The sequence below is a fragment of the Pituophis catenifer genome, unplaced genomic scaffold (assembly GCF_029215685.1).
Source record: "Pituophis catenifer annectens isolate HBS135680 unplaced genomic scaffold, rPitCat1.0.hap2 SCAF_14, whole genome shotgun sequence".
NCBI classification, from domain to species: domain Eukaryota; kingdom Metazoa; phylum Chordata; class Lepidosauria; order Squamata; family Colubridae; genus Pituophis; species Pituophis catenifer.
In genome coordinates this window covers 16,619,325-16,633,411 of record NW_027256894.1, presented here as the reverse complement: position 1 = coordinate 16,633,411, position 14,087 = coordinate 16,619,325, and the positions used below count along the sequence as shown (strand labels likewise).

Below are 14,087 nucleotides of genomic sequence, written 5' to 3'. Positions count from 1 at the left end.
GATCCCCATAGGAATCTGGCTACAGCCATTAAAATATTAAAGGACACATTCTTATATATTCTTATATGTATAAAAGTCCACCTATCTCAACCACCCCCAGAAAGTTTGAACAGTCATTGAACAAGAGGTTGTTAAACCAGACAGACAGCGCCTGGTGGCGCAGCAGACTAATAGCCTGTTATTAACATTCAGCTGCCTGCAATTACTGCAAGTTCGAATCTTCCCAGGCTCAAGGTTGACTCAGCCTTCCATCCTTTCTAAGGTAGGTAAATTGAGGACCCAGTTTGTGGGGGCAATAAGCTGACTTTGTATAAATATACAAAAGTATGAAGGCTATTGCTTAATGCATTGTAAGCTGCCCTGAGTCTCCGGAGAAGGGCGGCATATAAATCAAATTTAAAAAACAAAAACAAAAAAAAAAACCAGGACTACCTATAAGACAGCTGATCACAGGTTATTTCCCCTGGCATTGGGCTCACCTGGGCTCTTCCACCTGTGAAACCAAGGATGCGGACTTCCTTTTTAGGTTTCTTATATCTATTACGACTAAGTTGTGCGTATGCCCGAAACGCTTAAAAAGATGCTCCCCAAAGCAGTCGCCACTGTGAAACAAAACGAGACTGCCTGACCTGTGCAAATTTTTTTTAAAATCTGTAGCGGTCCAGAATTACTCTAAACTTAGTTTCTGGCACAGGACAAGGTAACAGATCTAAATTTTGGGAGACTGCCCTGGTTTTTGTGTGTGTGTGTGTTTTTTGTTTGAGGATGATGAGTCATTCTTTCCGTGCCTTATTCAGGATGTTTTAAAAAATGAAAACCTCTTCAGAAACTGCCAGGACAGGGTTGGGGCAGCCAATTGCCAAGAAAATGGAGACACGTTGTAAAAAGCAGCCAAGATGTAGAAGAAGAAAAAAAATTCTACCCCACCGTCGTCGTACCTATGCAGGCAGAGATGTTGGCAGCCAACTGATGGCCGGGAGGACATTCACACTTGTAGCTTCCTTCGGTATTGAGGCAAACGCCCCCTCTGCACAACATGGGGTTTCGTTCGCATTCATCGATATCTGCAAAAAGAAGGACAAAAAAAAATGCTTGTGAAAATGTGCAGGAGAGGAGAGGAGGGGGAGAGCGTGTTAGGATCTAAAGTTTCAGCCGTGAGAGTGTATGTTTACTGGCTCTTCTGAGCTCTCTGCCTCCTCCCCAATTTTTCTCTTCTGCCAGCAACTCCTCTAACCAAGTGCTGTTTCCTTCCTTTTCCCTGCCCCAAGGGAACACCTCAAACGCTGTTCTCCCCTCCGAGAGAAACCCCCGTAATTAGCAGGCCTCTTTTTAGCGGTAGTGGGTTGTTGTTGTTTTTCTGCACTTCTTGCCCTCTTCCGGTTTTCCATTCTTCCTTTGACTGGCTGTTTCCCTTTTCGCTGAGATGTAGGGACTGAGTCAGATCAGATCTTCTGGATTTGTCCAGATTTGGAAGTTAATTCTGGACCCAAGCCACAACGAAGGCTTAAGTCTTCATGTGTTTGGTAGGAATCTGGGCAGACAACTAACGTCTCCCTAAGCCTGGTGGTTTTCTTGCAAACATTTCATTATCTGAGCTAGGTAACATCATCCGTGCAGTGATGATGTTATCTAGTTTGGTCATGAGACGTCTGCATGAAAACCACCAAGCTCAAGAGGCAGGGGTGGGATTCAGCCGGTTGCGACCGGTTCAGGCGAACCAGATGTTAATTTTAATGTGGTTCGCCGAACCGGTTGTTGCAAGGACTGGCTGACCCCATCCACCCCTCCCAGGAGTCTCCATGCAGCCCATTTTGGATGCCAGGTAAGTATAGGACTTGCACGGAGGCTCTGGGAGGGCAAAAAACAGGCCTACCAGAAGTTCCAGAAGTCCATAAACAGGTCTGTTTCCAGCCTTCGGAGGGCCTCCAGTGGCCGGAGGAGGCTGTTTTTGCCCTCCCAGAGGCTCAAGGAAAGCCTCCGGAGCCTGGGGAGGGCGAAAAACGGGCCTACCAGAAGTACCAGAAGTTCGAAAATGGCCCCATTTCTGGCCTCCGGAGCCCAGGGGAGGCAGTTTTCATCCTCCTGGAGGCTTGAGGTAAGCCTCCGGAGTCTGGGGAGGGTGAAAACGCCCCCCCCCCCCGTGGTGCAGGAGGCCAAGTAGGCCACACCCACCATGGCCACACCCACCCAGCAACTGGGCAGAGAACCGGTTGCTAAAATTTTTGAATCCCACCCCTGTCAAGAGGGCACCAAGGACCCCTCATTTCAACCCTGAACTACAAATATTCTCCTTTATCAGAATTAACATCTCCAAAAATAGGGCCAAGGAGAATAATTTCATCCATTACTATCACAAGTACGAGTTTTTCCCCAATTTAGGGGGAAAAACCAGGTCTTACGGGACTGGTTTAGAGCATCATGATCACAACTGAGAAAGAGTACAGCATCTTTCCTCAATCTGATACTTTCTAGATGACTTTGGGGGAGATCTGGAGAGGAACAGACTGGAGAAGCATCTTGTACAGCTTTTAAGAAGTCAAATCAACTTTAAAAACAGGAAAGAAAAACTGCAGATACCGAAAGGGAACTCCCCCCCACCATGCAATTCTTCTTTACGGTTGTTGCAATAAAAATGGAAGTCAGGTGCCCACTTATGGTAATTGTGACTTTAAGGAGGTCACAAAGATGGACTTCAGCCCCAGAGCAAAGATGTGATAAAATAACATACCCATGCAGTTTTTCATCATCATAAATCCACTTTCGTAGCCCTCAAAGCATTCGCAGCGGAAGTCTCCTGGAGTATTGATGCAAATTCCTTGGCCACAGAGATCAGGAGAAATGCGACATTCATCAATATCTGCAAAAGGAGAAAGAAGCAGCTTATTTCAAAAATTAATATGCACGTGGCAAGGGTTGGCTAAAAGGGTAAACACGAATAAACAAAAACCCAAGTCCCTCAAATATAAATAATCAGTTAGTCCGTTTTTTATTTCCAGGGAAAGTTTCCATCACAGTACTTGACAAAGTTTGACTATCCTTAGAAAGACTTGGGTAGATTATGATAAAAACTGCCTAATCTGGAGCTGTGGTGGAAGGGTTAAAGGGGAGAGGGGGATTAAGAGGTGTACCAGTATGGGGTCTCTTCCATCATTGGCATCCTTCAGTCTCAAGAGACTATGGTATCGTGCTTTGGAAAGAGGTCCTAAAAAGGCCAACTTGAGAGTGGTAATCCCTTCCACACTGAGGGCAGATACATTCTGTCCCCTGCCCAGCCCCCAGATTTCGCTGGTTACGGGACTGCCTCTTTGCCTCAGCCTGCCGAACAAGTGTCTCTCCGAATTGGAGAAGGCCATGCTGCATCTTTAGCCTCCAAGCTGAACGATCGGAGGTCAAGGTTTCCCAGTTGTTTATGTCCATTCCCAGGGCCTTTAGGTCCCTCTTGCAGATATCCTTATATCGCAGCTGTGAGGCGCTTTCCCTGCATAACCCATCCTGCAGGAGGGGTCAAACACGTAATCAATCTCAAGTCCCTTCATGCCCATAAGAGATCTAAGTTCAGCCCACCTTGAATTCCATTGACTCTTATCTACCACCAATTTGCTTTGACTGTTAGTGGTTCAGATTCTTGTAGAGAACATTAGCATACAATAAACCTATATTCATTTGAACCACCTGGACTCCTGACTTCCTGTGTTTGACAGAAAAGAGATAAAGGGCTAATTCTTCCCATTGGTGTTAGTTAGGAAGTTTAGCTGATTATTTTTCATTTAAAGGTTGTGGATGCTGTGGGACTTCTCAGTTTGTCACTGGCTAAGAAACATGAACCGGCATGTAAAATAGGAGAATATTTCACCAGAGGTTGCATGAAGAAACAAAACATCATCTGAAGTCCAGAAATTTACCTGTACAATTCCTTTCATCGGAATCAAGTGCAAATCCACTGTCGCATTTACACCGGAAGCTGCCAATGGTGTTTCTGCATTTTCCATAGGTGCACAATCTTGGAATCATTTTGCACTCGTTGATATCTGAGATCAAGATACAGTCATTGGTCAAAACAAAACCCGGTATATGTAACCATCAATAAATCGCAATAAATAATGTCACTACAATTTTATAATTGGTGAACTATTTGAAGTGTGGCAACTGAGCATTTTGCAGTATTCCTATCATGTTTCCCTGAAAATAAGACCCTGTCTTATATTTTTTGAACCCCAAAATAAATGCTTGGCCTCATTTTCAAGGAGAACTTATTATTTTGGGGTGCGTGGAGCAAGACGGGGCTCCTCTTGCTGTCTTACCTGATTTCCAGCTCTGTCTCCCTAACCCTAACCAGAGGAAATGACGGGGACTGGCTGTGCATGCGGTTAAATATTTTTGGGGAGGGCTTATTTTCAGGGAGGGCTTATTTTCGGGGAGGGTTTATTTTAGCGCATGCGCTCAAAAGCCCGATTGGGCTTATTATCCAGGGAGGTCTTGTTTTCAGGAAAACACGGTATGTGTCCAAAGAGGAATTATAATTAATTTTGCATTATGTTTACAAAGGATAGTAGATAACTTCTAATTTTTCCCTTGTAGAAATAGATTCGGTATTCTTCATCTTGGTCAAAAGAACCATCCTGAGTAATTTCTTCCCAACTGTACTTAGCTTGCATTAATCAGAACAACAGAATAATGGAAAGGACCTTGGAGGTCTTCTAGTCCAACCCCCTGCTTAGGCAGGAAACCCTACAGCACTTCAGACAAATGGTTGTCCAACCTCTTCTTAAAAATTTCCAGTGTTGGAGCATTCGCAACTTCTGGAGGCAAGTTGTTCCACTGACTAATTGTTCTAACTGTCAGGAAATTTCTCCTTAGTTCTAGGTTGCTTCTCTCCTTGATTAGTTTCCATCTATTGCTTAGGATTAGAAACGTAAGTTTCTATCCCAAGCATACTTGGTAGGAAGTAAAATAATTAAACACAATGGGCTTTACCTTTGAATGTGATATGAATAGGGCTATGTTTCAGTCTTATTTTTGTTTCTGCTTGGATATTTGTTTTGCTTTCTTTATCTTCCCTCTGCAATATTCTTCATGTTATGTCCCACCCTGCTTTTATTAGTGAGTCATAAAATGCTTAGTCAAGTGAGATAATTCAGTTGACGATAACGTCTGTGATGTTCGCTGATGTTAAACGTTCGAAAGCCTCCTGACACTTGATTGTCCATATAAGTGGACAGTTCGGGCGTGAGGTTTTATTCAGCCCATCACCGATTCTTAGAAGATTTATTAGCCACCAATTTCCTATGTCTTTAACTGGAATAACATTCCATTCTAATAAGAATGGCTTAGCTAAAACAAATAATCATGATGGATGCTTTACATGTTGGCAACTGTTACTTTGGCTTTCAAAGAAGGCATGACTCATAATTATGTCCTCGCCCTTGTCTGATTCCTAGCCAATTCCCATCATGACCACCCTTGGCAGATGCAGAGGGGAGAAGAATCTTTAAGTATGTTTTAGTTCTTCTTTGGCCTCCTTGGAGAAGACACATCTAGGTCAATGCCTAGCATCATCTCCCAAGCCCAACATCTCAGCAAAAATACAGAACAAGAGATAGACAGACCGGTCCTGTAAATCAGGGGTCTCCAACCTTGGCAACTTTAAGCCTGGAGGACTTCAACTCTGGGAGTTGAAGTCCTCCAGGTTTAAAGTTGCCAAGGTTGGAGACCCCTGATGTAAATGTTCTTCTATTGTCAGATTAGTCACAGATAGGGAAGGGTTAACTGTATCATTCTGGAATATAACTTAATACACCGTGTTTTTCGGAGTATAAGATGCACCTTAGTTTTTGAGGAGGAAAATAAGAAAAAAGTTGATTAGCAGGTGGATCAGCCTCCCAGAATACCCCCAATCAGCTGTTCCCAGAGGTGAATTTTTGCAACAGGTTCCTTGATTGTGAGCTCTGTGCCTTGCTCTTTCTTTGCTTTTTTTTCTGCCTCTGAAACTTCTGAAACTCTGTTTCAGAAAAAAACTTTTTTTCCAGACTCTGAAAGCCTTCAGAAAAAAAGCCTCTGAAGCTCTGTTTGGGGGCTTCTTTTTTGAAGCTTCGTTTCTGATGCTTTTTTCAGCCTCTGAAACCTTCGCTTGAGAAGCTGGGTGATTCGGAGTATAAGACGCATCCAGATTTTCACCCTCTTTTTGGGGAGAAAAAGGTGCATCTTATACTCCGAAAAATATGGTAATTTTCTGGGGAATACCAAAAGATTCCACTCTCAAGATTGTAGATTTTACTCTTCCCTTCTAACAGGTTAGGGAAGTTGAAATTGATTGAGAGAATTTGGGAGCAGAGAACCAAGTTCCAATTTTATTACTCTACCGATAGTGACTGTTACACCGAGGCAACAATTCTGATATGAGAAACCTATGATGTGGACCTTCCCATAAACCATGTTTCTCACAAATGTTATACCTTGGTTCCAATGGTTTGGGGGGTTTTGCACTAAAAATAGGATACGTTTCACCAGTTCCGAACTTGGAATAAAAGAGGAAAATTTCCCCATTTTTCTGCTGTGGTTTCCAAGAAAGCTGCCTTCCTCTCCATATTTGTTCAAACCCAGCCACAATAGGGGGTTGCCTTGTGATTTGCCTCAAAGGACGGCGGGAGAAATTAAACAAATACCGTGTTTCCCCGAAAATAAGACCGGGTCTTATATTAGTTTTTGCTCCAAAAGACATTAGGGCTTATTTTCTGGCTAGGTCTTATTTTTGGGGAAATACATTACTAAATGCACCCATCTGGCTAACAATCTTAATTGGGGGCTTATTTTGGGGGTAGGGTTTATATAACGAGCATCCTGAAAAATCATGCTAGGACTTATTTTCCAGTTAGGTCTTATTTTTGGGGAAACAGGGTACATTCATCGGAAGCCTTCTTTGCAGGAGCAGCCATTTTGTCTCACCTTTATAGAAAGGTTTCCCGTTTATAATCTCTCCCCTGGTGGAAAATCCTGGTCCTCTCGGGCAAAGAGCTTCGTATTCAGGGGTGGCCCTTATGGGACATTCGTCACAATCAGGTCCCCAGGCGGCCCCAACAGAACAGCAGCAAGCATCCAGCCGGTGTCGGCCTCCGATGGGTGAGGTGCAGTCTTCATCATCATGTTTCAAATAGCAGGACTCCAAGCGAATATCTGTTGGAGGGGAGATATTTAGCCATCCATCACTGAAAACGAATAGAACGAAGGGAGCACCACCCACCTGGAAAATCTTGAAACCCTCCACCTTTTGCAATTTTATAATGTGGTTTTACATTTTTAAGTTATCATCTCAAATTATGTAGTTTTTTAAAAATTTTTATTAAAAACATTGGACCTAGAGTGACCATCCTGGTCTTATCATATCTATACAAATTTTTAACATAACAACAACTATAATTACTATTTAACATACATTATTATTTTGTTCTTATATACATATCCCTCGTCCAAATTTAGACATAATTTGTCTAAATATTATCCAGTATCCATTTTACAAACCCTAATTCTTTTTTGTTCCAACTCCTTTTCTCCTTTCCAACCATTGGCACACTCTGTTCCAAATTTTATAGTGTTCTGTCTCGTCCTTGTTCTTGAGTTCTAATGTCAGCTTGTTCATTTCTGCACAAGTCAAGATTTTCTTATTATTTCTTCTTCTGGGGGAGTTTCTTCCTTTTTTCAGTTTTGGCCATAAACCAGACTTGCTGCTATTATAATGTGCAGCATTAAGTATATCAATTCTTTGCTATATTACTCTTTTATGATTCCTAATAGGAATAATTCTGGCTTCAGATCTATGTTTTGATCCAATAGGGTCCCTTGGGAGTTGGGCGGCATAGAAATGCGATGAATTAAATTAAGTTGAATTAAATATCTCCTCCAACCATTCTTTAATCTGGCACCAAAAACCGCGGGCTTTCTTACATAACCACCACGTGTGATAGAAAGATCCTGACACTAAATTATGCAGTTTTATTACTTTATAGCAGGGGCGAAATCCAGCAGGTTCTGACAGGTTCTGGAGAACCGGTAGCGGAAATTTGGAGCTGTTCGGAGAACTGGCAAATACCACCTCTGGCTGGCCCCAGAGTCGGGTGGGAATGGAGGTATTGCAATATCCTTCCCCCAGGAGCAGGGAGGGAATGGGGATTTTGCAGTATCCTTCCTCTGGAGTGGGGTGGGAATGGAAATTTTGCAGTATCCTTCCCCTGCCACGTCCACCAAGCCGCACCATGCCCATCAAGCCATGGCCACAGAACCAGTAGTAAAAAAAAATGGATTTCACCACTGCCTCCTAGTCTTCTTTTCTCTAGACTAGCCAAACCTAAATCCTGCATTCGTTCTTCATATTGTTTATGTCTCCAGGCCTTTAATCGTCTTAGTTGCTCTTCTTTGCACTTTTTTCCCCCCCACAAAGTGTCAACTTCTTTTTTTCTAATGTGGTGACCAAAACTGGATGCAATATGCCAGGTGTAGCCTTATTAAGGCTTTATAAAGCGGGTACTAATACTTCACATGAAAGTGACCAATCAGAACAATGAAGTCTTGAATGAGTTTTGCCTCCAGAGGGTTTCATCGCATCTTACAAGATTAGAACCCTGAACGCTTACCAATACATCTCCGTCCAGTTGCGTCCAAGGTCATTCCACTGGGACATTGACAGATGAAGGATCCCAAAGTGTTGACGCATTGGCCATTGGTGCACACCCCAGGAAACACTACACACTCATTGACATCTGCGCACATATTGAAAAAGAAAGATTTAAAATGTCAGTAAAGATACAGATGGATCCAATACTTCCATCAAAGAGCCGCGGTGGTGCAGTGGTTAGAGTGCAGTACTGCAGGCTACTTCTGTTGATCACTGGCTGCCTGCAGTTTGGCAGATCGAATCTCACCATAAATAATTCGCTGTTTTAGGGATGGGGGTTAATCATAGAAACCTATTATGTTCACTTAATGATGTGAAGGGTTGACTTTCAAGAATACTAGGCTCAGAATTCCAATGCATTCCAAAATGTCAGAAAACTGCAATAATATCTAATGGAAACCCAAACTTGAAAACGTTGTTATGGGATCACAAAAGTGCTCACTTTTATGTGTCAGAAGACTCAAGTTCACCTGCAACTGCTAATTCACCTCTGAACACGAGTCCCAAATTCTCAGGCTATCGCAGAAAAAACCCAGTGTTTGTTCAGTGTTTCCAGGAGCAGGAACATAGATTAAAAGATGAACTCTGTGTGTGTGTGTGTGTGTGTGTGTGTGTGTGTGTGTGTGTGTGTGTGTATGTGTGTAGGGAGAGACAGAGAGAAATGATCCAATATATTACTGTATACACTATATACAGTATACAGGTGTCGCAGTGGTTAGAATGCAGTATTGCAGGCTAATTCTGCCGACTGCCAGCAGTTCGATTCTCATTTGCTCAAGGTTGATTCAGCCTTCCATCCTTCCGAGGTGGGTAAAATGAGGATCCAGATTGTTGGGGGCAAGAGGCTGACTCTGTAAACCACTTAGAGAGGGCTGGAAAGCACTGTGAAGCGGTATATAAGTCTAAGTGCTGTTGCTATCGCTATCATACTGTTTTTTCAAAAGGGAGAAAGCTATCTCTATTACTATTTTAGACATGGTTTGCCAACTATATTCAGAAGCAAAAGAAACACATAAATTACTCGTTTAGGACACAATCTAGGGACATTTGTGATTCGTAGGAAAATGTTTCCATTTTTAAGGACTTAAATTTAATTATATCAAACAGAGCCGACTTCAATTTCCTACCGTGGGAAAACGGTATTGCCTCCATATTATGGTAGCCCCAGGCGTATAGGAAAAGATATTTAAAAAAAATAATGACATCAATCAAAGATATGATTTGATTGTTGTCAGCAAGGGGTTGAGGGAAGTGATTCCTTTTTTTTTTTTTTTTATTGTTGGCCTTTTAATCTTTGTAAGCCACCCAGAGTCATTAAACGCGAATTGGGCAGCCATTATAAGTTTTCATAAATAAATAAACAAATAAATACATGAGAGAATTATTGCAGGCCACTCGTTTTTGGAGGAACAAGGGACAAACTTGCAACTGTAGGATCCAAATTTGTTCTGCAAAAACATCTGACATTTAAAAGGGCTACATGCCAGGCTCTTAACACAATTGCTTAAGAAAGAATATTTAAGAGAGCAGTGGGAAGGGGAAATTGTTCACCATCGGCCCATAAGGAAATGACTCCGTTAGCTTTTCAAAATGCTGAAAAGCCAGTGCCCGTTATCCGAGACTACTATCTTGGAAGAATAACTTTCCATGTCCGAACACTGGAAAAATGTTCCGAGTCTTCCCCCTTGCAATCTGGATTAGGCGGATCCCCTTTATTCCTCTCCTGGGTTAGATAAGTTATGTACAGTCAATCTGTGATAGGATAGATCCAAGCTATTGGGTCATTATTTTGGAAAGAAAAAAAGAAAAAAAAAAGAGAGAGAGAGAGAGAATGATTAGGGACACGGTTGGGGGGGGGGGGGTTGATGGGCCGTTCCTTCTCTCACTCTCCTCCTGAAACGACACATATGGGAATCATTTGTTTTTCAAACGGATCCGGCAGCTGTGCTGTGTCAGGTTGCGTTAGTCAGTCTGACCCAACACGGCATACAGTGCTTGAAGAAAGAGCTTAATGGACAGGACTATGGATGTCAACTTGGAAGTTTTGCAATCAAGGTAGACTATTCTATCAGCACTACTTCCAATGGCGACTGATACAAAGGAAACAATGAAAGGAACAGGCTGGGGAAAGGGATAAACATGGAGGGAAGACCTTCAAAACATGATGTACACCATTCTTTTCACTTCCTTTGACAACCACACTGATGGGAAGAGGTGTTGTGGCTCGCTGGTGGCCATTGGAGCTGGCAGCAGAGTTGAACAGTGAGGAGGTTGGGGAGGAACATGGGTCAGTCCTGGGGCCTGGGGAAAGCTCGGATGAGGGCTCTGTGTCGGAGGCAGAGAGGGGGCCAAGGCCATCTGATAGTTATGTGCAGCCTCCAGAGTCTGACAGCAGCGAGGCAGAAGAACAGCGGGACCCTGTTCTCAGTATGCACTGCCAGACGACAAGAAAACAGGGTCAATTTGGGAGTAAGGCTTGGAGATGATTGGCCCCTCCCATAAGATATAAAAGAAGAGTGAACGGGTTGTGAACTTTTGCAGGAAGCAATTAGTTCATCTGGCTGATTCAAGATTTGAAAATTCTGTTTGTGACTCTGTGCCAAGTTTAGCCTTGCCCTGGATCTGGAAATTAGCTCTCTGGCAGCGTTCCACGTGAGATAGGTGGGTGTTGATAACCTTCTTCTGAAAGACTATTTATCAAGCCTTGTGGACTGTAAATGAAAGTAATTTACAGTCGTATAAATAAAAAAGGTTTTGTGGGACTAAGATTGTGCTTTATACCTTCTAAGGAAGCCTAGGTCAGAACAAGAGGACATCCCATCCGGTCCTCAAGGATCCTACCACAGCTGCATTTAATCAATTCAGTTCCTCAACAAGCATTTCTACTTAACCTTCTGCTTCTCAAGCAAGGTTTCCACCCATTCTACTCAGGGTTGCCACAAAACAGAAGAAGGGGCAGGGAAGGGGAAATAGCTAGAGGGGATTTAGTAGCCAAAACAAGAAAGTTTTCCTGTGGGAACCAAGGACATTCCAACAGGTGGCTGGCCAGGGGAGGAGCAAAGTAACCAAGCAACTGGCCAGTACCTTGATTGGATGGCATGACCAAGTGACTTGGGGGAAAGGGAAAACTTTTGTTTTTTAATTAGGTGAAAGCTGCGGGAACTTTCAGAGTCAGCTTTCACCAGTTGTGCCAATATGGTGTATCTAATAAATTGTTTTTTGAGGAATTTGCCAGCCTCAGAATTCTGCTTTCAATGGGTGCATTACTTGGAACGCTGACAATGACTCTGTTATATCATATCTGGAGACAAGGAAGAAGAAAACCAGAATCATCCTCAGACCCACCCTAAGAAAGAAGGGTTAACACATCATCCACTTGGAATATTTTGCAATACCAAATGCAATGTTGTAATTTGCGGCTCGTCCTTTTTCCCTCGAGAGCCAAAAGAATGCAATTGCAAAAACAGTTGTTAATAAGGATGGATGAATCTGTCTCTTTTGATTGGACTCAGTTTCTTATTTTCCCATCTTTTAGGTTTTCTTCTATCGGGGGGAAATTTTTGCACAAAAAAAAATGGGTCGCAGTTATTACGAAGCATGCTTTTGGGGTATGCAAATTTCCTTTCGGAACACATTTTCTGAAATTTAGGGTATTGTTCTGCATACTTGTTCCTTCTATGTCATTCTCTTTCATGCATGAATTTTCATACACTTTTTTTAAAAAAAAAAAATTGACAGTCCGCTCTCAAAATTCTGTACTGTAATTTTTTTTGTACTTGAAACATTACACTCTCGGTGTCAAAATAGTGAGTGTCATTTTGTGAAATTCCACTCTAAACAAGCTTCAAAAGCAAACATTTTCCACACAGTTATAGACAGAATTAATATATTTCTTTAAATAATTATTTTTTTCTCCCATTGCCTATATGCAGGGGTGGGTTCTACTTACCTTTATTACCGGTTTGCAATGAGGCTGCGTGCGCACGCTCGCTTTACTTGCGTGCTTGCGCGCTCTTCTGCGCAAGCGCAGAAGCATTTTGATGACATCGGGGTTGGTGGGTGAAGCTTCCCACCAGTTTTACTACCGGTTCTATAGAACCGGTGCGAGCCGGGGGCAACCCGCCACTGCCTATTATAGGTCATTTTATTTTAGATTGCAAGGTAAGAATACATACCTTCACACTGATTTCCTCTTATCCTTGAATATCCTCTTGAACATATCGGATCTAAAGCAAACGAGAACAATGTCACTCAGAACACAAACTTAATTGGAGAAGAAGCGACGCAGCTCTTCTATGCATGAACACTTCCAAATAAGTGACAATAAATAATGATTAAGGAAAAGGGTTACAAGAAGGAACAAAGCACTCCAGCGGGAATAATCAGGACAGTATTAAGAACGTTTTCTTGGAAAAATCTACCGTATTTCAAAAGGAATTGTTCCTAATTAGAGTGGGACTGCAATGCCTACATTATATCCTTGCGTACAAGTTAAAGGAGTAAATAACAAAAAGACTATTCACAATAATCTGCGGTAAGGTTTGTTTAATGGGAAGCTCTCTGTGGTTTATTATGCAATCTGCAGGAAAATTGTGTGGACATTCCCTGAGCTTGCAAAACATGATGTAATATTTCTTTTTTTTTTTTTGAACATTTTTTTATTTTTATTTCTCATGAACATGTCTTAAATGTACAGTCTCTTATCCATCGTTGATCATACATATTCTCTTTTGACTTTCATATTAGCTCATTAAACAATTTAAATATCTTCGGGGTTGCTCTTCTACCATTCCATCGCCCTTATTTTACAACAATCCTTCTTCTCCTTCTCCACTCTCTCCCTTCCCTCCCTTCTTCTATCCTCTTCTACTTTCTTCTTTCCTCCTCTCCTTCCCCGTCTCTCCTTCCCTTCCCTTTCCCTCACACCTCCCTTCTTCCTCCCTTCTAACCTTCTCTCCTACTCTTCTTTCTTCCTCTCCTTTTCCCTTTCTTCTGTTCCTCTCTCTCCTTCCTCTCTTCTCCCCTCCTATCTATCCCTCTACTCCTCCTTCTATTCTCTCTCCATTGTTGTATTCATTTTCAATTCAATATTTTTACGATGTAATATTGAAGTAAGAAACATTTCCTTCTAATTATATTAACTATTATCTATATGTCTACCTTTCTGGTTGCTAAGAATTGTCACCAAGTTCATGGCACGTAATCTACCCATCAATTATGGGTATTATTTATTTATATTATTATTATTATTATTATTATTATTATTTATTCCTGTATATTACTGTACGCTGCCCAGATTCACTTAGGCGAGATGGCCAGTGCAGAAATTTCATAAATAAACAGCATAACCTTTGGAACACAGACAGTCTTTGACTTACGACTCCACTTAAGCTGAACATTTCTGCTGCTAAGCAAGACAGTT

The 14,087-nt window shown here is 42.1% G+C and overlaps 1 protein-coding gene across 1 annotated transcript in view; it reads right to left on the bottom strand.

Annotated features, from left to right (window-relative positions):
- FBN1 (fibrillin 1) overlaps positions 1-14,087 on the bottom strand; it is a 193,114-nt gene that overhangs the window by 72,483 nt on the left and 106,544 nt on the right. Inside the window, 6 exon segments of the mRNA XM_070953865.1 lie at positions 939-1,064; positions 2,729-2,857; positions 3,903-4,028; positions 6,943-7,170; positions 8,625-8,750; positions 12,841-12,891. Of these exon segments, the coding sequence (XP_070809966.1) occupies positions 939-1,064; positions 2,729-2,857; positions 3,903-4,028; positions 6,943-7,170; positions 8,625-8,750; positions 12,841-12,891 (786 nt within the window).